At 39.1% G+C, this 23,117-nt stretch overlaps 1 protein-coding gene across 4 annotated transcripts in view; it reads left to right on the top strand.

Moving 5' to 3' along the window:
• The window catches only part of SLC46A3 (solute carrier family 46 member 3), a 31,433-nt gene extending 18,660 nt beyond the window's left edge, over nucleotides 1-12,773 (top strand). For all 4 annotated transcript variants that reach the window (XM_077158940.1, XM_077158941.1, XM_077158942.1 and 1 more), the window contains 4 exons: nucleotides 1,133-2,003; nucleotides 3,483-3,566; nucleotides 9,287-9,443; nucleotides 11,922-12,773. In XM_077158940.1, the coding sequence (XP_077015055.1) occupies nucleotides 1,133-2,003; nucleotides 3,483-3,566; nucleotides 9,287-9,443; nucleotides 11,922-12,006 (1,197 nt within the window). In that variant the 3' untranslated portion in view covers nucleotides 12,007-12,773. The remainder of the gene's footprint in view (nucleotides 1-1,132; nucleotides 2,004-3,482; nucleotides 3,567-9,286; nucleotides 9,444-11,921) is intronic.
• The last annotated feature ends 10,344 nt before the right edge of the window (nucleotides 12,774-23,117 follow it).

Below are 23,117 nucleotides of genomic sequence, written 5' to 3'. Positions count from 1 at the left end.
GGTATTTGATGGTAAAAAGAAAGTGTATAGCTATATATTTGCTTGTTAAGGTTTCCTTCCTGTAAACATTATTTTTGGTTATCTAAATAAAGTGTTGCCTGTCTTGTTTAGGAAAAAAGGGGGAAAACTGTTCTGTTTGTTTAGTCTATAAACATTTACATGATGGCTTCTATGTAGGAGAAACAGAGACATACTCAAATCTTGTCTACTAAAAATGAAATAGTTAAAATTTGCAGAGCACTGCTTATGTGCAGGCCTGGTGCCTACCACCCAAGTCATTTTTATATTTCACCCTCATGCCAGGCTGTGATGGGGCTATGGTTATCCCGCTTGTCAGGTGCAGAAGCTATGGAGAGAAACAACCTGGGCAAGGTCACATACAGCTAGAGAGTTACAGGGGTTATGTTTTACTTCATCACCGTTCATTCATTCATTCAACAAATACTGGTTGAATACCTGCCCCAAATTCTTTGCACCAAATAACTATTGCAGTCCTCGTTATATTTCTTCATTTTGTTCCTCAAGCCAGTTGTGTCCCTCTTTCTCCCCACTTCCTTGCGTGCGACCATCTTCAACAGGGACACAGGGCCCCTCTTTGAACTTTCTTTTATTTTTAAATTTCCTTTCATTTAGCAAAAAAAAAAGGAAGGTGTTTCTCATTAATCTGTGGAAATATATGTAAAAAGGACAACTCGGCTCTTCCTGATTCAAGGTCTATGGAGCATGTCCTCTATTCTCAGAGCAGAGAGGAAGTTGTGTCATGGGAGAGGGAGAAAAATCATATGGCCTCGGGGTCCCGGGGGATGTTTCCCACGGGTCCTCTTCAGAAGACAGACACTCTGAGGGACACACATAATGGGAAAAGGCAGACATGCACTGGTACACTCATTTTTCTTTTTAAGGATTAACGCCCCATCTTGGTACCTGAATATTCTGACCGAGCCTCTGTGACTCCATCATCTCTTGGTATCAGCTTTGAGAACCAGATGAAGATTTAAGCTGTGTCCGACCCATGCACCATAGATTCCCCATCTTTGACTTACGGATCATCTTTAGAGCAGAGCACGCTGTGCTATTTTCATGTGCATTGTATCAATCACTGTAAACATACTTTCTTCCTATTTATTTGCAGGAAGTTCAGAAAAAAGCATCTCTGTTCAGCTTGCAAATGGACATGAGTGGGTTAATCCCTGGCCTGATATCTACGTTTATTCTTTTGTCTAATAGTGATCACCATGGACGAAAATTCCCTTTGATTTTGTCTTCTGTTGGAGCTCTTGCAACCAGCATTTGGCTCTGTTTGCTTTCCTATTTTGCCTTACCATTCCAGCTTTTGATTGCATCTACCTTCCTAGGTGCACTCTGTGGCAATTATACTACATTTTTTGGAGGCTGCTTTGCCTATATAGTTGATCAATGTAAAGAAGAGAAGCAGAAGACAATTCGAATAGCCATCGTTGACTTAATACTTGGCCTTGTCACTGGGCTAACAGGACTGTCTTCTGGCTATTTTATCAGAGAACTAGGTTTCGTGTGGTCCTATTTAGTTACTGCTCTGGCTATTGCAGTCAACTTGATCTATATTTTATTTTTTCTTGGCAATCCAGAGAAAGAGTCTTCATCTCAGAATGTTTCTGTTTCATATAGGGAAAGCTTTAAAAACCTATTTTACAGAACTTATATGCTGTTCAAAAACTCTTCCAGGAAGCAGCAGTTTTTGCTCTGCTTGTTACTTTTTACAATGATGACTTATTTTTTCGTGGTAATTGGCGTTTCTCCAATTTTTATCCTTTATGAATTGGATTCCCCACTCTGCTGGAATGAAGTTTTTATAGGTTATGGGTCAGCTTTGGGTAGTGTCTCCTTTTTGACTAGTTTCCTGGGAATCTGGGTTTTCTCGTTCTGCCTGGATGATATTCACATCGCCTTCATTGGGATTCTCACCACCATGACTGGCATGGCTGCAACTGCTTTTGCCAGAACAACCCTGATGATGCTCTTAGGTGAGTTAAAAATACAGCCTTCCAGCTAGCTGCAAATTCAATGTTTATGTCAAATGAATTTAGCCTGTTGCATGAGAAACTTTACAAAGCCTTCTATTTAACCTGTACGGAAAGGTAATTTGGTGGAAGCTCGTTTGCTGGAAGCCAATAAGCTGAAAGCCAATTTGCTTTAAAAAGGATCAATTCACTGAATAACCACAATTTTCCAAATTTGCATATATATGGCACAATCACGTTATAAAGAATATTTATCTTATGAGAAATTCTTTAATTTAGCTTTTGCCGAATTGAACAGTTCTGAAAATGCTGCTGCTAAGAAGATGACTTTCAATAAACGTATTTGGGGCAGTTCTATGAAGTACACTCAAAAACAGTTATGAAGGATTAATTCATATTCACTGAATATATTTCAGAAGAAAATTCTTTAAAACAAGATTCTGCAAATGGATCTTTCAGCAAATTTGTCATTTCATGAACTGGCTTTTGATGAACTGCTTTTTGGCAAATTGGACTGCTGCCAAGGACTTGAGTGAGGGAATGCATTCGAGGGGCCATGTGGACAGTCAGGGGGCGCCTTGGAGAAGGCCCAGTCTAGTCTTTTCTACAATGCAGGTGTTAACCTTGCCCCACCTTGCAGGAGGCACTGTGACCAACGTAATTGGGCCTAGTTCCATCTATACTGCTGGCTGATCCTGGGCAAGTTACTTAACTACTCTGATCCTTGACTTGGAGTCAGGTGTTTCTGAATCAGGAACAGCTAATTCAGAGGGTTGCAATGACTATTAGAGGAAATAACCATCAAGCACCTCAGGTAATTCCTAGTGTTCAACAAATGCTCATTCTCCTCCCTGCCTCCCACAGGGTTGTCAGGGCCAAGTAAATTGATATATGTGCAAACACTTTGAAAACCTTTAAATGATCAGAAAATGTTACAGATTACTATTTGGTCATGTGATAAAAATGCTACTAACTATCTGGGGTCAGAATTTAAGGTCTGCGGCAGTTTCATTCATGTTCAGCCACAAAGAATTAAAAGCCTGATGATAAAAAATAAACTGGTTTACCAACAAAATCATCAGTATAGTAAGGGAATGAAAACACTAAGAATCCCAAGTCTGAAAAAGCAAAACCAAAACACCAACAGTCACAACTTACTAAACAAAAGTTACTATAATAAACAATGGAAATAGGCAGATGAGTCGTAATTGGCAGATTATACAGAACTAAAACTTACACAAACTCTTGTTTTTAGCACAGAATAAGAATTCTAGAATGAATTAAACTTGAACTGACTGGTCTATACTCTAATTTGTTAAATAGAATTCTAATTTGTTAAATAGAATTCTACAATGAATGAATTTAGTCTTTTGATGCAGTGAGTTTAGATGCTGGTAGAAATGAAATTTTTGACAGGGAGAAAATGTTTCACCTTTGAACTGACCACCAGTTTTCTTGTTTGGCCAATTGTTTCTCTCACAGTGAGGCTGCCTTTCCTTTTCACTGTGGTTCCACTCTCTGTTCTACGGTCCATGTTGTCAAAAGTGGTTCATTCTACTGAACAAGGTGAGTTTCATTTGCTTATGAAATATAATGAATCTACAGGCTGTGCCAGCTCACATCTGTGTAAATCAGTGCTTGATTCTCTAGCATATTCTGCCACTCTTTCTACTTGGAACTCCTTTTGAATGAGGTGGCCACGTTATATTAGGAAGGGGCTTGTGCCCAGGCAAGGGGGCCCCTGCCCAGGGCCTCCTGCTTTAGAGGGCTCACTGTGGCTTGCCTTGAGAAGAAGAGGAGCTCTTCCTTCTCTCCTGCCTCCTAGACTCTACTCTGGGCACTAGATCCCCAGCAGCTCTCGGCTCACTTGCAGTGAGTGCCTGGATGATCTGCTCCCTCTATCCTCTCTCCAGGGTGTTCACTTCTAGCGCGGTAGTGAAGGGGCAGATTTTTAGGATGGACTGGACAGAGCTTGGACTTGCAGAATGGGGTGTCTACACGACACGTAAAATATCCTTTCCAAGTGGATAGAGCAAGGGGTAGAACAGAAAGAGGTGGGCTACAGGCTGGGGACAGAAAGCTGAGGGCCAGCTTGGCCAGTGGCTGTCTTGTTCCTACACACAACTCTGGAAAAGTCTGAGAATTCTGCGTTATGCCTGGCCTTCTTAAGATGGGAGACAGAACATACTGTAGCTACCAGTTTGCGAGCCAGAATGATAGCTTGTGAGTACTTGGAATATGATATGGAGGCTTCAGTTGTATTCTTCCTCTGGGCCCTTACAAATGTCAGAGCCCTGCAGAGAACAAGATTCCATTCAGCGAGTCCAAAGAAAGAGACCTTAATGAAGGCCCCTTAGAGAGGACTGGTTAGAGTTAGGGGACTCAACCAGAGAGGGACGCCCCAAACAGGGAGGGGTCAGAGAAGAAACACAACCCTTCTCTGTTCCTAAATTCCATTGAGCAAATGCAGCCAGAAGTTGGATCAGCAGGAAAGTCCAACTGTGTAATATGTGGGGGTCAGCCTCCAGCACACAGCAGGACACGGCACACAGGACACAGGACATGGGACACAGAAGCTCAAAGAGTCAAGAGGCAAGCAGAGAATAACCAGCAGAGAAGGAATATACAAGTTTTCCTAGCTAGATGTATAAATATATAAATACTAGATGTTTACTAGCAAGATAGATCCAATAGGGGGTTGTCCTCCTCCCTGTTTGTATTATATGAATATTATAAGACTCTGGAGTTTTCTTTTATTTCATGTTTTAGCCTGGTGCAAATGTTCACATTTAATTATTCATGAAAAATGAATAGTTATACTACTGTATTTATGCCAGTTTAGTCAACACTGGGGAAGACTGTGTAATTCAATAAATTAAAAAACTGCATTTCTTGATTGTTTCCTACTCACAAGGTGTGCGTGTGTATCCACGTAGCTCTTCAAGGATGAAGTGATGATGAAGTTGAAAAACACTTAGGAATATGAAAATTGGTCATTATAGTATGTAAAAATCTACCTACTTCCATAGACTATGCAATGGGTTCTTAGATATGACACCAAAAGCACAAGAGAGGGAGTGTGAGGGTAGTTCAGTGGTAGAATTCTCGCCTGCCACGTGGGAGACCCACGTTCAATTCCTGGCCCATGCACTTCCCAAACAAACAAACAAAATTCAACAAATGGTGCTGCAATAATGGGATACTCACATGGAAAAATAATGAAATGTGACCCTGCCTTATACAGCATACAAGAAAAAAAAAAAAAGAAAAAAGAAAAGCACAAGGGACAAGAGAAAAAAAGAATAAGCTGGACTTCTTCAGGATTAAAACTTTTGTGCTTCCAAGGGACACCATCAAGAAATGAAATAAGCCACAGAACAGGAGAAAATATTTGCAAATCATACATCTGATAAGGACCTTGTGCCCAGAATATATAAGAACTCTTAAAACTCAGAGTTAAAAACACCCAATTACAAAAGGGGTAAAGAATTTGAATAGACATGTCTCCAAAGAAGATATACAAATGGCCCATAAACACATAAGATACTCAACATCATTAGTTATTAGGGCAATGCAAACCAAAACCACAATGAAATACCATGTCATGAACCCATCAGAATAGCTGAAATAAAAAGACAGAGCATAATGGGTAATGGAAAGGATGTGCAGAAATTGGAACCCTCATACCCTGTTGATCGGACTATAAAAGAGTGTGGCAACTTTGCAAAACAATTTGGCAGTTCCTCAAAAAGTCAGAATTACCATGTGACCCAGTAATTCCATTTCTAGGTATAAAAACATATATCCACCCAAAATCTTGTACACAGAAATTCATAGCAGCATTATTCACAATAGCCAAAAGGTAGAAACACCCCAAATGTTCATCAACTGAAGAATGGGTGAACAAAATGTGCTCTATCCATACAATGGAACATTATTCAGCCATAAAAAGTAATGAAGTTCTGATACATGCTATGGCATGAATAGACTTTGAAAGTGTTGTGCTGCAGGAAAGAAGCCAACACAAAAGACCACCTATTGTATGATTCCATTTAAATTAAGTGTCCAAAATAATTGAGTCCATAGAGACAGAAAGTAAAGTGGTTTTCTAGGACTGGGGGTAGTGGGGTTGACTGCTGATGGGTACAGGATTTCTTTCTGGGTGATGAAAATGTTCTTAAATTAGGTGGCAGCGATGATTTCACAACTCCATGAACATAAGCCACTGAACTGTACACTTTAAAAGAGTGTGCTTTATGGTATGTGAATTTTATCTCAAAAGCTGTTATTAAAATATATATATATATAACCATGCTTTGATTTAGGGCTAAAATAGACTTGTCAGAATATATATTTTATTTTTGTTTCTATTTGTTTTTTTATAGTGGCTTTTAAAAAGGCATTCCATACTGTTAAATATAGCGACTACTAAAATGTTTTGCTTGTATTTTGGCATTTCTTACTGTGAATTGCTATTACTTTGTGAATTGCGATTCCGTTATTCTAGGAGAGTATGAAATTACTTTGTTCTTAACTACAAGCAAAGAAATATTTTCTTTTTGGGGGGGGGGTGGCATGGGCAGGCTCAGGAATCAAACCTGGGCTTCTGGCATGGTAGGGAAGAATTCTGCCACTGAGCCACTATTGCACCACCCCACAAAGAAATCTTTTTGAGGTGTTGAATTTCCATAACTAAATGTATGCCACCCTTCATCAATTTTTTAGAACTATTTTTTGTTAAATTCTTCTGCACTTGAATCAGAGAGGGGAAATGCTGCAAGCATTTGCAGATGCGTCTCACTCTCTGTTGTCTCAGATAAGAAAGGTGAGAATGTGGAATTTTGGTAAGTATTTTGATACCTCTGGACTCAACCAACCATGAAACTCATAGCTAAAGCCACTCTGGATGAACCGTTTTACCTCATCAACCATTCTTATACTCCAAATCGGAACATAGTCAAAACAAACTTGATTTTTGAGGTCTATTGGATTAAAAAAATTTTTCTTTTTGTAAATAAGCTAAATTGTATTTGTTATGTAATCCTAGTTATCTCTGGCAACAGTTTATCTGCTCGGAAACGTGCAGCAGCAAGCTACAGTGGCCCTGTAGTTAAGAGTTTGGTTGTTTGTGTCAGAGCAGATGGGGTACTGCCTGACCTATTTCCCAGACAGAATGGATTAAGGTCACATGAAAGGACCAGTGCTATGGTCTGTCCTCCCGTTATGGCTGTAGCAAGCGATCCAGGACTAAAAGGACGTCATGTAGATGAACAAGTAGAACTTCCTCCCAATAAAACTGACGTAAAGTAGTGTCATACATCATGGAGACAGTAAGTCTACATGCTTGATATTTGACAACTGGACTCTTGAATGAAGCTTTGGTTTGTTCCTTCAACAACTATTTATTAAATGTCTGCCATATGCTGGGGCAGCTAGGCCCTGGGGATAAAGCAGTGAACAAAGCAGATGTGTGCTTGGCTTTGACAAACGTTTCATTTTAGTTAAAAGAAGGTGCACAAATGATTGTACAATGTTTGGCAGAGATAGATTTATGCTTTATGAGTGTATGTCCTTCATTCAATAAAGAATTTGAAGCAATGTATGAGAATATATATAATCGAATGGAAAAGTTTGAATGGATAAAAAATCAATATGCGGTCTAAAAGATCAACACAAGGGGGAAGATTAGCATATAGACCTGAAAAACCATAATCCATTTATGAAAGGTTATCTTCAAGCTTGGCTCTATCCTCCCCATCAGTTAAAGAAATCACAATGATTTGCGTTGTTTTTAAGAAAAAATGTGTTGCAAGCAATCACAGAAAGGTAAACTTGGGAAAGTAAGAGCAAGCTCCTTGGCCTGCTTTCTGAAGACAACAGAAATTACTGTGAACTTATTCCAAGGAAGTCATACCTGTAATTGAAGATTTTCGTTGATAATGGAGAACTGAAAATGGTGATGAAATTTTATATGTAGTGATGCAAAATTTGATGAAGGAAGAAAAGGGCACCCGGATGATCAGCTCATCCTTTGGGAGTTTAGAAGTTTAGATTCTTTACTCAATGTGGCCTTGAATTCCAGACAAAACTGAAAATTGGTAGAATGACTTATTTCTCTGAGACTGTGAGTTTGGACTGACCCCGCGCTCCCTCCACACTTCTTGAGCAGCCCCTTGCTGGGACTCACAGGCTCTGAAAGGTTAAACGAAAAGTCAGAGGCACCAGCAGCAGATCCTGCGGTGCTTTAGCAGCTTTGAAGTGACCTCCGGTGGCCAGCCCTGTGCCACACGGGGCCAGCAGCAGACCCTGCTCTGCTTACTCTGGGGAAAGTAGGGAACAGGCGGTGGCAAGCAGGTAAGGCAGGAAAATAGGTTTTAAAGAATCATTTAGCATCAAGCTGTGGCATAAACCTCCACTAGAGCACAGAGTACTTACTTGATGAGTTAAATATACAGAAAACTTCTGGTGACTGAAAATTTTTGTTTTTTTTTTTTTGCATGGGCAGGCACTGGGAACCGAACCCAGGTCTCCGGCATGGCAGGCTTGAGAACTCTGCCTGCTGAGCCACTGTGGCCCACCCTGAAGATTATTTTTTTGTGTTTTTATCAGCTAGGAGGAAAGGATCACATTTAAACTGCAGAAGTGAAAACTGTGGGGGTGGGGGGTGGGGGGGTGGAGAGAGTTAGTATATGGAAATTGTACTTTCTGCATGATTTTTCTATAAACCTATAACTGCTCTAATAAAGAAAAAACTTAAAAATGTTTTGATAATGTCTGATAAGAAGCTCATCTCCATTTGCCGGCAGCTGCCACTATTGCCAGAACAGGGAAGCAAATGAAAAGTATTTCTTCACTTTTTAGCAGGGCCTCTGGCAGAGAGCCACTGCCTGCCAGGAACCACTCACTCACGCAGTGATCACAGACTGGCAAACAGGGTGGGTGGGAGACGGCATCTTCAACACCAGGGTTGGTCATGGCTATGGTTGAGGCTGTGGCAGAGGGGAACAGACACAGCAGTTTTCAAATGAGTCGCTGCTTTGGGCTTTTACACTTTGCCCTCCTGGGCACTGGAACTTGAACTATTTTGTGTTTCCAACATCCATCAAATAGAGGCCAAGGAAAATTCTCTACCTCAGTTTCTCCATCTGCAAAATGGATAACTAACCAAGAAAAAGTGCCCCCATGTTTGTGGTTTTCAGTGTATAACAATTTTCTCCATGAAGTTTTTCTTTGTTGTTTTATAATTCAGCCTTTTGTTTTTCTTCCTTCACCCCTCCTGCAAACAGGTACCTTGTTTGCTTGTATTGCTTTCTTAGAAACACTTGGTGGAGTCGCTGCAATTTCTACTTTTAATGGAATTTACTCAGCCACTGTTGCTTGGTACCCTGGCTTCACATTTCTGCTGTGTGCTGGTCTATTGCTAATTCCAGCCGTCAGTCTATGGTATGTACTTGTTTTTAACCACTTCATCAAAAGGGTAGCTGGATTATGAGAATTTCCTAGCCCTGGTAGTAAAATTACATAGATTTTTGAAAATTTGTCTCAGAATGTGTTTCCCTCAAGAACTTTTAGACAAACAGACGTCTGTGAATAAGAGATGGTGACATGGCTGGCCAGAAATAGGAGAAAGTTTGGATTAGGTAGAGAGCCAAGGAATTACCTCCTTAATTAAGAAAAACTGTCTCTTTAAATAAGAAAAATTGATGAACATATTAGAGATGTTTATGTTCAAACTAGGATTTCCCTTGGCGGTGAAAGATTGCTATAACAAGATTTAATTAGACCCAGATAAATCATAAGAGCAGACAGAAATGCACTGAATATTAGGATGGCTGAGTTCTCTTTCCAGAGAGTTGGCTTGATTAAAATGGCTCCCTTTTTAACTGTAAATATTCAAACAAATAAAAGTGCAGAATTATATTTATGAATAGTACATATAATAGATCAGAAGCATAGGCATGAAAGAAATATTTATTTTTCCCTTTGCTTTTCAATTACCAAAAAGTAATGAACCAAAGACAACAAGCAGTTGCTAAAACACTAAAGCAACATATTGGGCACATACTGTGGGGCCAAAGCATTGAGCTCGGAGCTCATTAGCCTGTGTCTGCTGGGCTGTGTCCATTTCAAGTGGCTGATAGCACAACACAATGATTGGGATCAAGGGAAAATGTGCTAACAGGTAGTCAGGTCTCCTCCGCTTCCCCCCAGGCAGTTTGGTGTATGGCTTTGAGCCCACAGATGACCCAGGAACACACACGTGAAATATTCTGTCAAGACTGTGAATTCCTTAAAGAGCTGCATTCATATCTTATTCCTAGATGCTCAATACATACTGGCTCAACTGAATTCTGAAACCTAGATCTACGTAAGACCTGGCACAGTTGAATTTACAATTCCTCCGTAATTTTGATGAAAAATTATTTTTATCATCAGATACCCTTGTCTGAAAAGAAATTGTTCACCTATAGCATTGATAAAATTAAATGTATATTCTGTGCTAGTTGCACATGATGGGACAGTCTCTTTGCATTGCTGCTGCTGTGGTTTTCAGCATCGTCTTTGTAAAGTATTTCAAGAATATGTATCACAGTTCATAGCATTTAACTCAGTGATTCCTTTTAGAAACCTATCCTAAGGAAATGATTCAGTAATGTTGTCAAAATTTATATATGAAGTTCATTATGGCAAAAAAAAATTTTAATGGCCAAAATGTCCAACAGTAGGAAGATGATTAAGTAAATTATGATACATTCATATCATGAAAAATTACTCAACTAGTAAGAATCTCATACAAGGGGAGTAGAATTAATGGGGGAATTTAATTTTTTTCATATATCTATAAATATTGTTCTGGGCCTGGATTACATGTAGAATTGGAAAAATTAGTACAAATGGATCAAAGATAATAAAGGTACTACTTTTAATAATAAGGTAAATGTAGAAGATTTTCTAGGATTTCAACCCTGTATTACTAAATATTTTTTAAATTAAAATTGCATGCTATTTTAATTATCTCCAGATGTCCTTCTCTTCTAGCTTGTTATAGCTACTGTGGTAGTTAGGTTCAGGTGTCAACTTGGCCAGATGAAAGTGCCTAGTTCTATTGCTGTGGACATGAGCCAATGGCATGTGAACCTCATCTGTTGCTGATTATATCTGCAGTGGGTAGGAGACATGCCTGCTGCAATAAATGATGTTTGATTTAGTTGGCTGGATGCTTAAATGAGAGAGCTCAATATAGCACAGCCCAAGCAGCTCAGCCCAGGCCTTTCGAGATGTAGAAAGGAATCACCCCGGGGAAAATTGTTGGAACCCAGAGGCCTGGAAAGAAGACCAGCAGAGATTGAGTGCCCTGTGCCTTCCCATCTAAGAAGGAACCTCAGTTGAAAATTAGCTGCCTTTCCTCTGAGGAACTATACATTTTTAACTAAATAAATCCCCTTTCATTAAAAGCCAACCCATCTCTGGTGCATTGCATTCTGGCAGCTTTGGTAGACTAAGCTACTGAACATGAATTTCAGATAGAGCTTTTGATGTAACAATTCTATGTGGACGACACAGAGTTGGTCATGGGCATCTTAGGATCTGGAAGAGAAAGGACTCAGGCCAATACTTCGTATTTTCAGAACATTATGCATAAAGAGTCAGTTGGATTAAAAATCCTTCCATGCATAACTCAAATAATATGTGTGATCCTTCGATGCATAACTCACATAATATATTAACAGTCATGCAGTTGTTGGAGCTGGATGATGAGTATAGAAGGGTTCATTCTACTAGTCTGCCTTCTTTTGTGTATGTTTGAAATTCTCCATAATGAATTTTAAAAAAAAAAAGCTATGAAACTAGGAAAAATATGGCATACAGATTACTTATGTATTGCCTTAATCTTGACTGCAAATATCATTTGCTTTACAGCATTGTTAAGTTCACCAAGTGGACTGAGGAAAGCTATGCACTTCTTCCACAAGAAGATTCCAGCAAGGATACAGCCGATGGATAATGACTTGTGATTAAAAAAACAAACAAACTGAACGCACATATCATATACTCTGACTTCTGAAGACAATAAACTAACCCCATGATTAGCTCTTCATTACCCCCCAGCTCCAAGCTTCTGCGTCCTTCGGCACCATGCACTTGGAGCACTTTGTCAGTGTCGTGTGAGGGATTTACAACACGTGGATGAGAACTCACGAAACATTTCCCACTTTTGGACTTAAAAGAGAAATGGAAACTTAGGAGGTAAGAAACTCCATAAGGTCAAAAGCAATAACCTCTGACATACTCATGCCTCTGAGTCCAAGGAGAACTCTTAACCTCAGCTTTGCCATCTGCAAAATGGATCACAGGCCTCTCTCTCAGGGATTTTAACGGGTATATATAACTAGTGGAAATTATGATGAATCTCTCACTGATAGGGAAATAATCAGAAGTTTCAAATATTTATAATGGAATTTTACCTCAGCTTGGATCAAGCTTTGTTATATGGAGCCAATCAGGGTGCTATGGGTATCCAAAGCTGCTCAAGGATATGAAATTCTTTTCCTAAAATGTTTAATCAGTGGCAGACACAATGATACTTCTTTATGTAACACAGGGATGATTGGGGGGAAAAATAAGATTATAAATAAATTGTTTCTAAAGAGATTTACAATCTGAGTGCACAGCCGTCCCTTGGTGGACTGCAGAGGTTTGCAGCACGGCTGTCCGCTCCTTCCCACAGCACAGGCCCCGCAGCCCCCACCGGCCCCCCGTGGGCCCCCCCTGCGGCCCCGCGCGGCCCGAGCCGCGCTTCCCAGGGGGCAGGGGCACCTCTCCGGCACGCCACGCCGGGCTCCCCGGTGACCGGGACCCGGGGGAAATGAGCGCACAAGCAAGCTAGTTGCTCTCGGGCCCTCGCCCATCTCATTTTCTCACTGCTCACTGCTTTGCACTCACGCCGGACCGGCCCTGCTCCCCGAACCCCGCGGCTGCCATGCCCCCAGGCCTTCCGACCGCACTTCCACGGCCGTCCCCCTCCTCACACGGGCTCCGCTCCCGGCGCCGTGGGACCCTCCACCACGCGCTGCCCGCCAGTGCTTTCCCCACGTGTCAGGGAAGGCCTGAGGACGGGGCAGTCTTTGATTCTTCTTTTTATCCCCAATAAATGTTTGCTGACCTCAATTAAATTACCGTAAAAATGTGGTATATCTACACAATGAAACGCTGTTCATCAGTTAAAAAAGAATTACCGATATATCCAACAATATGGATATGTTTCAATAACATTATTCTAAGCAAAAGAAGCCAGACATAAAAGATTGCATAGTTCAGGTGAAATTCTTTAACAAGCAGAACTAATCTACTCCATGTTTCTTGAAGATGATTGAATGATATAGCTTTCACAATGTGACTGTGTGATTGTGAAAACCTTGTGTCTGATGCTCCTTTTATCTACCTTGTCAACAGACGAGTAGAAGATACGGAATAAAAATAGATAATAGGGAGAACAAACGGTTAATTTAGTTTGAAATGCTAGTGATCAATGAAAAGGAGGGGTAAGGGGTATGGTATGTATAAATTTTTTTTTCTGTTTTCATTTTATTTTTTTCTGAATAGATGCAAATGTTCCAAGAAATGATCATGATGATGAATATGCAACTATGTGATGATGTTATGAATTACTGATTATATATGTAGAACAGAATGATCAAAATAGCAATGTTTGCGTTTGTTAGGTGTTTTTTGGTATTTAAAAAAATAAAATAATTAAAAAACAAAACAAAACTAATCTACTGCATCAGAAAGCACACCAGTGACTGCCTGGGACTGGGGGTGAGGAGATTAGCTACAGGGGATGAGAGGGAACTCTGGAGGTGACAGAGATATCCTACAGTCTGATTGTGGCAGTAGTTACACAGGTATATCCACGTGTCAAACTATTCAGCTAGATACTTTAAATGTGTACATTCTTTTGCTACAAATTTTACCTCCATAAAGCTAAGTACTTCGAAACCAGCACCAATACGTTTGAGCCCTTTGGAGGTCGATCTTGGGAAGGACAGGTGGCAAGTAAACAGATTTTCCGGCTAGCTTCTCCAACATGTTTGTCTCAAAGTATTTCTTCCCTCTTCACCAGTGGCTCCCAAATGGTGGTACCAGCAGCATGAGCACCACCTGAAAACCTGCTAGAAATGCAGTCTCAGGCTTCATCCCAAATCTTCCAGATCACAAACTGTAGGGGTGGAGCCCAGCTCTACGTGATTCTGATGCTCACAGAAGTCTGGGACCCTGGCTCCCTGCTAAGCTGAGGTCTCTGGACCTCAGCTGCATTTAGTGGTGTCTGTTGAATACTGTTTTGCCAACTATTAAAAACATACCCAGGGTGGGCCACGGTGGCTCAGCAGGCAGACTTCTTGCCTGCCATGCCGGCCCAGGTTTGATTTCCAGTTCCAGCCCATGCAAAAAACAAAACAAGAACAAAAAATTAAAACAACAAAACATACCCAGCTTCCTGATTATTGAATCCAGAATATCTTTTGTGAGGGCACTCATACCGATATTCTGAAAGCACATTCAAAATCCATTCTCTTCCATGGTCCTGCCATTCTTGTGGATTAGCAAAGTCCTAAACTTCTTTCAATGCTGGATGGGCCTCCAGGGAGCACACTGGGCTCTGTCTGGTCTTGAAACAATGAGGGCTATGGCAAGAGGGGAATTTCTCCTGCAAACTGCCCTCCTCACTCAAGGGAGAAGGGGGAACACCCTTTCTTTAAGGGAAGAGATTGCTTCTTGGTCATATTTCCATTTAACTCAATCCCAAATCTCAGGATTCTACTGGCCTCCCCAACAATTTTCCAGTTTTACATGCTGAACCTAGGAGGGGCAGTGACTTCAACAGCTGTCCTCATTTGGTAGACTCAGATTTTGTTTCTTGCTGAGTTCCATATCTGTAAGAAATGAGTTTCTTTAGGCTTTAGTAGCTTCGTCTGGGAATTTGAGCCTGCTATTCATTTGCCTTGAAAGCTCTAATGATGTCAGAAGTAAGCATGCTACCATCCTGGCCTCTGAAGATTCTGGTCATCCAGAACCTTGCTATTTACTGGGCATGTGATTTCATGTGACCAAGACAAGATAATTAGCTATTTTACAATTGCCTGCCAAAGGCAGCTGGGTTTCTACCTAGATTCCATCTATCTCAGTTAGATAAGGAGGCCCCAGTTCCCACATTTCCCTGCGGAACTGTTTCCTGTAACACTGTCTGTCTGGAGCCAACTGCTGTATCATCCAGAGATCCTGATCACAAGCCACAAAATGTACCCTGTTTACCTAAAGCGCAGGGAAATGGACTCCAGGATATTAAAGGCTCACTGCTTCAACAAAAAGCTGAGGGACAGGCTAAGAAAGGAGCCAAAGGAGCTGTGCAGATAAAGGAGCAGAAACCACAGCAATGATTATGCAGCACAAAAAACACACTGCTGCTGTCTGGGCTTCCTCACCCAACCGGCTGCCCCAGAGCAGGGAACTGGCCGAGCCTGGGGGAGCAGAGAAGAAGCCTTTGTGTCTCCCAATTTCCACAGTGGGAAGGAGGCAGGCACACCCACCCTCAAGATAACACACAGGGCGAGGTGGTTCCCCTAAAGAATTCAGGGACTATTAGGAAGTTAGAATGGATGTCAGGTGGCCAAAGTAAGACAAGGGAGATCCGGGTTAATGGAATCTGGTTGCTGACCTTACCTAGCTTTTGCCCAGAGCCAATCCCTGGAGGTTATTTCGTTATTTAAGCCAGGCTAGTTCCTAAAATGGTAATCTGGTTTGTGACCTTTTTTATCTTTGTAACAAGCAGGGGAACAGAACGAAAACACTGATATGCAACTTCATAATGATACTGACAAGATGACAGCAAAAACTAAATAGTCTTCTTTACAGGATATTAAACCAACTTAATTAGAAAGTTGTTAAAAATAAAGGGATCATGAATTTTAACAAAGGTACCACCTAATGAAAAATTTAATAATTGAGAAAATTCCATTTGTGATGGGAGGGGGTTTACAGGAACTCTGTACTTTCCACATGATGTTTCTATAAACCTACAACTGCTCTAATAAAAAATAATAATAAAGGGAAAGAATAAAGCATTTTTTTCACTGCCATGTCTATATTATCCTATCACTGGGTAAGAGAATGGCAGGAATTTCCTTTGTTAGGAAGTTTTTTGGCTGAAAAGATGAAGAAAGAATTAACAGAATTAGTATCCCCATTTTACAATCTGTAATAAATGAATGGATCAACACACTGTGCATCAATGGCTACCAATATCACAGGAAAGAGAAATAGTACGGCACTGGATGTCTTTTTGTGGAAGAACATACCACCAGGAAGCAATCATTCCCAAAATATTGAACATGGATACAGTCAAGCCTGCAGATTCAATTTATAGGAAATGCTGAGGCGAGAGGTACATGTTAAACTATATCACAAAGATGCATAAAGCAAAGTCTGGACTGTTGAAACTGTAGACCAAACAACTAGTTTCTTCATATAAACTGCAAGACAAGAAAAAGAAAAGAGGAATGGAGGTGGAACCTATAATTTCAGAGATACAAGGGAAAAAATCAGTCGCAACGTATGGGTTACTTGCATCCTGATTCAAACAAAACAACTCCCAACAACAAAAAACTGATACTGAACCATCAGAAATCTGAACACCGACTACTTAATTTGAAGGGATTACTGTTAATTTCGGTGTGTTAGTGGAATTGTGGGTATGTTAGCAATATAAATGGAAATATTTATGAAATATGATGCCTGGAATCTCAAAATATTTTCATTTATTTTATTGATTTTAGTTGTCAGTGGGAAAGTGGGTGAAAAATGTAGATGAGATGACCGGCCATGAGTGAACTATTAAAGCTAGATGATGGATGGGGATATGGGATTATCTTCCTCTACTTTTAGATGTTTGAAGTTTTCCATAATAAAAACTTAAAGAAAAACAAATGTGCATCGCTTCATCTATGCAGTTCCCCGTCTCCTACTCTATGTTAGTGCCTCCTCTTCAGCTCTGTGCAGAAGGGAGCAAGGACACAACTGCTTAGCTTGTGGGGTGACCTCACTGCTGGGGAGCTGCAGCCTTTCTCATGTGACCTGACAAACATCTGCAGTACTAAGGTCAGTAGTTTCCCCCTAGGGTTCACATCCTAGCTCTTCCTCACAACTTCTGTGATAATTTAAACTAAAATATCTCAACTATAGTCAATATGATACTGTGAAGTAACATTAATTAATGCTAAAACTTGAATTCAGCACTTTCACAACACCAATATCGTTTCCTCCTGAAACTGTTTATCAAAATGATTAGGTTTAGAGCAAGCAAAAGAATGACAGAAATGGAATATAAAAAATAAGAATCCATGAGTCCATCACACTTTAAGGAGAAGAGAAATAGGAGAAAATCCTGCTTTACAGAAAGCAATATATATAGAATACAAATCTATATGTATAAGCATACATATGTATATATAAGCAATACATACATTTGTATGTATAAGCGATACATATAGAATACATAACTATATCAGTCTATACATATAAAATAGCACTGTTTTACATTCCTCCCATAATCCCACAATTATTTCAGACTTATTGGTATGACAAAAGGAAAACTGTACTTTTAAAATGAAGAGATTGGAAGCCACCACCTGTTAACCAAGGGATCAAATGTGGCATCACGAATAAGTGGGAATGCCTGACCTTGTGACTCCTGATGTGATGTAATGAGAAGTACTTATCACTTCCTTTGCAGTCTTCTTGCTAAAAATGTTTAACCTGAACCTAATATCATGAGGCATTAAGAGAACATGGTGATAATTGGTGAATCTATCACAGGATTGAGTGCCCATTGTATTATTCTTTCAGTTTTTCTCTAAGTTTGAAATTTTTCAAATAAAAATTAGTGAAAAAATAATCTGGCTTACATCTTTGTGTCATTTATCATACAGAAAACAAAAAGGTGGTTTAAGTCTGAGTTGAAATCAATTAATCTCCCCCAAAGTAAACAATCCTAGCTAAAGTTAAAGCAGAAATCTACCTAATCCTCCACCACCCAAAGCTATACCTTCTGAGTGACCTAGGGAATCATCATTTTTGTTACAGACTAACAATATAGCTTTTTCCTCTTCTTATGAGGTCAAGACTCAGAAGCAGCAAGATGATAAAGTACATCTACAGGCTCCAGAAATAAATTCAGTATCTGGGACCAAATTCAAAAGCTTTTGAAACTTAACTTTAGATCTTTAAAAGAAAAATATTTTCAAGCACTTGTATATATTCAATCCGAAAAAGAAAAAACTGCTGTAATTCCATTTGAAAAACTAACAGACTGCTCTTATTTCTTCAAGAGTATTTAATCATCTATCAAAAAACAAAGTGCAGAGGAAACATAACCACTGACCTCACAGAGATAAAGGAGGTAATAACAGGAGACTATGAACAACTTTACGCTAATAAATACAACAATGTAGATGAAATGGACAAGTTCCTAGAAAGGCATGAACAACCAACTTTGACTCAAGAAGAAATAGATGACCTCAACAAACCAATCACAAGTAAAGAAATTGAATCAGTCATTCAAAAGCTTCCCAAAAAGAAAAGTCCAGGACAAGACGGCTTCACATGTGAATTCTACCAAACATTCTAGAAAGAATTAGTACCAACCCTGCTCAAACTCTTCAAAAAAATTGAAGTGGAGGGAAAGCTACCTAATTCATTCTATGAAGCCAACATCACCCTCATACCAAAACCAGGCAAAGATAGTACAAAAAAAGAAAACTACAGACCAATCTCTCTAATGAATACAGATGCAAAAATCCTCAACAAAATTCTAGCAAATCGTATCCAACAACACATTAAAAGAATTATACATTATAACCAAGTAGGATTCATCCCAGGTTTGCAAGGATGGTTCAACATAAGAAAATCAATTAATGTAATACACCATATCAACAAATCAAAGCAGAAAAATCACATGATCATCTCAGTTGATGCAGAGAAGGCATTTGACAAGACTCAACATCCTTTCCTGTTGAAAACACTTCAAAGGATAGGAATACAAGGGAACCTCCTTAAAATGCTAGAGGGAATATATGAAAAAACCCACAGCTAATATCATCCTCAATGGGGAAAAATTGAAAACTTTCCCCCTAAGATCAGGAACAAGACAAGGATGTCCATTATCACCACTGTTATTCAACATCGCGTTGGAGGTTCTAGCCAGAGCAATTAGACAAGAAAAAGAAATACAAGGCATCAAAATTGGAAAGGAAGAAGTAAAACTATCACTGTTTGCAGATGATATGATACTATACGTCGAAAACCCTGAAAAATCCACAGCAAAACTACTAGAGCTAATAAATGAGTACAGCAAAGTAGCAGGCTACAAGATCAACATTCAAAAATCGGTAGTGTTTCTATACACTAGCAACGAACAAGCTGAGGGGGAAATCAAGAAACGAATTCCATTTACAATTGCAACTAAAAGAATAAAATATTCAGGAATAAATTTAACTAAAGAGACAAAAGACCCATACAAAGAAAACTACAAAAAACTGTTAAAAGAAATCACAGAAGACCTAAATAGATGGAAGGGCATACCATGTTCATGGATTGGAAGACTAAATATAGTTAAGATGTCAATTCTACCTAAATTGATTTACAGATTCAATGCAATACCAATCAAAATCCCAGCAACTTATTTTTCAGAAATAGAAAAACCAATAAGCAAATTTATCTGGAAGGGCAGGGTGCCCCGAATTGCTAAAAGTATCTTGAGGAAAAAAAAAAACGAAGCTGGAGGTCTTGCGCTGCCTGACTTTAAGGCATATTATGAAGCCACAGTGGTCAAAACAGCATGGTACAGGCATAAAGATAGATATATTGACCAATGGAATCGAATAGAGTGCTCAGATATAGACCCTCTCATCTATGGACATTTGATCTTTGATAAGACAGTCAAGCCAACTCACCTGGGACAGAACAGTCTCTTCAATAAATGGTGCCTAGAAAACTGGATATCCATATGCAAAAGAATGAAAGAGGACCCGTATCTCACACCCTATACAAAAGTTAACTCAAAATGGATCAAAGATCTAAACATTAGGTCTAAGACCATAAAACAGAGGAAAATGTAGGGAGATATCGTATGAATCTTATAATTGGAGGCGGTTTTATGGACCTTAAACCTAAAGCAAGAACACTGAAGAAAGAAAGAAATAAATGGGAGCTCCTCAAAATTAAACACTTTTGTGCATCAGAGAACTTCATCAAGAAAGTAGAAAGACAGCCTACACAGTGGGAGACAATATTTGGAAACGACATATCAGATAAAGGTCTAGTATCCAGAATTTATAAAGAGATTGTTCAACTCAACAACAGATAGACAGCCAATCCAATTACAGAATGGGAAAAAGACTTGAACAGACACCTCTCAGAAGAGGAAATACAAATGGCCAAAAGGCACATGAAGAGATGCTCAATGTCCCTGGCCATTAGAGAAATGCAAATCAAAACCACAATGAGATATCATTTCACACCCACCAGAATGGCAATTATCAACAAAACAGAAAATGACAAGTGCTGGAGAGAATGTGGAGAAAGAGGCACACTTATCCACTGTTGGTGGGAATGTCAAATGGTGCAACAACTGTGGAAGGCAGTTTGGCGGTTCCTCAAAAAGCTGAATATAGAATTGCCATAGGACCCAGCAATACCATTGCTAGGTATCTACTCAGAGGACTTAAGGGCAAAAACACAAATGGACATTTGCACACCAATGTTTATTGCAGTATTATTTACAATTGCAAAGAGATGGAAATAGCCAAAATGTCCATCAACAGACAAGTGGCTAAACAAACTGTGGTATATACGTACGATGGAATATTATGCAGTTTTAAGACAGAATAAACTTATGAAGCATGTAATAACATGGATGGACCTAGAGAACATTATGCTGAGTGAGACCAGGCAAAAACTAAAGGACAAATACTGTATGGTCCCACTGATGTGAACCGACATTAGAGAATAAAATTGGAATATGTCATTGGTAGCAGAGACCATCAGGAGATAGAAATAGGGTAAGATAATAGGTAATTGGAGCTGAAGTGATACAGACTGTGCAACAAGACTGGATACAAAAACTCACAAATGGACAGCACAATACTACCTAATTGTAATGTAATTATGTTAAAACACTGAATGAAGCTGCATCTGAGGTATAGTTTTTTTTATTTTTTATATATTTTTTCTATTATCGTTTTATTTCTTTTTCTAAATCGATGAAAATGTACTAAGAAATGATGAATATGCAACTATGTGATGATATTAAGAATTACTGATTGTATATGTAGAATGGAATGATTTCTAAATGTTGTTAGTTAATTTTTTTAATTAATAAAAAAAAAACAACAAAGTGCAGGTTTCTCAACCAAGCATTCCTTACAGACGAGGGAACCTGAATTTCAGTTATGAAATCATAAGCTAAGTCAGTCCAGTGACATGTCACAGCGTTTTTGGTTTTGATTTACTGAAAAGGTAAATTAGATAATTTGGTTCACATATACTTACTTCTCATGTGTTTGAAACCACATTTATCCAATTGTAGATTCCAGAAAGGATTATATACAGCATCTTCCCATTTTTCTAACAATTTTTAGATGATCTCTTGCAACCCTAAATGCCTTCACTGAAATCAACAACACAATGCACTGAGAGCACTGTGCTACACCTGTGTGTCCCCTGAAAGAGGGTAATTCCCACTGAAAATGGCAAAATTAAGGATAAAAATTATAAACCCATTTTTCTTTTGAACAAAATGTAGAGGTGAAAAGGTATGTTTAGTGAAAGAGCCATTCCATGGTGTGCCAAACATTGCTTTTTTTTTTTTTTTTGCCAAACACCCAACCCTTTAAACTGGTGTTAATGAATTTTTAGTTCAGGCATTAACCTATCAAGTACCTTGAACGTGGAGATTCATATCTCACAAGCAAAACTCTGGTAAGGAAAATACCAAACTAATTCTCCAAAAAAAACCCTAACATCTGAAAGAATAAAGGCCCTCCTCTAAGTCTGGCATCTTAGGCCAAAAATTCAGAGGAATCTGCACTGAATCTTACCAAGGAACATGAATTCCCCAGTTCAAAAGTAAGCACTCTAGACTGCATAGACTAAGAAACAAGAGTCAACTTTTTTAGCTCTGAGGTATACCTAAAGAACGAACCCAAGCTAACAAACGTCCCTAAGGCAAAAGCACACAAAGAGAGAGGAAGATATAAATCAAAGATTCTCAACCCTTAAAAGCTTTTCAAAAATACCCTCCCTGGGACCCATCCCAAACTAGTCAAATTCGAATTTCTAGGAGTCAAACCCTGATATCAATATTCCTTCAAAAGGTTTCCAAGTGATTCCTAAGTGTGTGCAGGCAGGGATGAGAACAGCTGGTATTTGTACAAAGAACATAAAATAGAAAAAGGAGAGGGGAAAGCAAAAAAACATTAGAAACTAAGAGCTATTTAGAATTACCAACTTCTATATTTAAAGCATCAGCTTTTCATTCAAATTATGCTCATTAACTTTACAGTACCCTCTACTGGTCAAGATGGGCATCTGTTATCTTGCAACTAAGGTATAAAAGTCTCCTACTTTTTATCAGTTGAAAGAGTACGGTTCTGGAAACGATAATTAATGAATCTTTCTTACATCTATTCTCTCATAAGTGTCAAACGGGTTAGCAAATATTGCACTGGCAAAGACTGTTTTGAATTTAATCTCAATGGTAATCAGGAGCAAGCAATGCTTTTTTAAACCTTATTTACCTCAGGGTTTGTCACTATCGGCACTGTAGACATCTGGAACCAGACGGTCCTTCTTAATAGTGGGGAGCAAACTCAATATAGACGATTTTATAATTTCATTAACAACTAGTTTGTTTTATAGACACAAAAGTCTACTGTTTTAATCATGCCTTTCAATCATCTCCCTCTAATGTTTTCAATTGTTACATAACCATAACTGTGCTATGTATTGTTAGATACTCAGCATCATCTCTGGCCTCCCCGAGAGCTGTGACAACCAAAAATG

This window comes from Tamandua tetradactyla, chromosome 4 (assembly GCF_023851605.1).
Source record: "Tamandua tetradactyla isolate mTamTet1 chromosome 4, mTamTet1.pri, whole genome shotgun sequence".
In the NCBI taxonomy this organism is placed as follows: Eukaryota; Metazoa; Chordata; class Mammalia; order Pilosa; family Myrmecophagidae; genus Tamandua; species Tamandua tetradactyla.
This window is presented reverse-complemented; position numbering and strand designations above follow the sequence as displayed.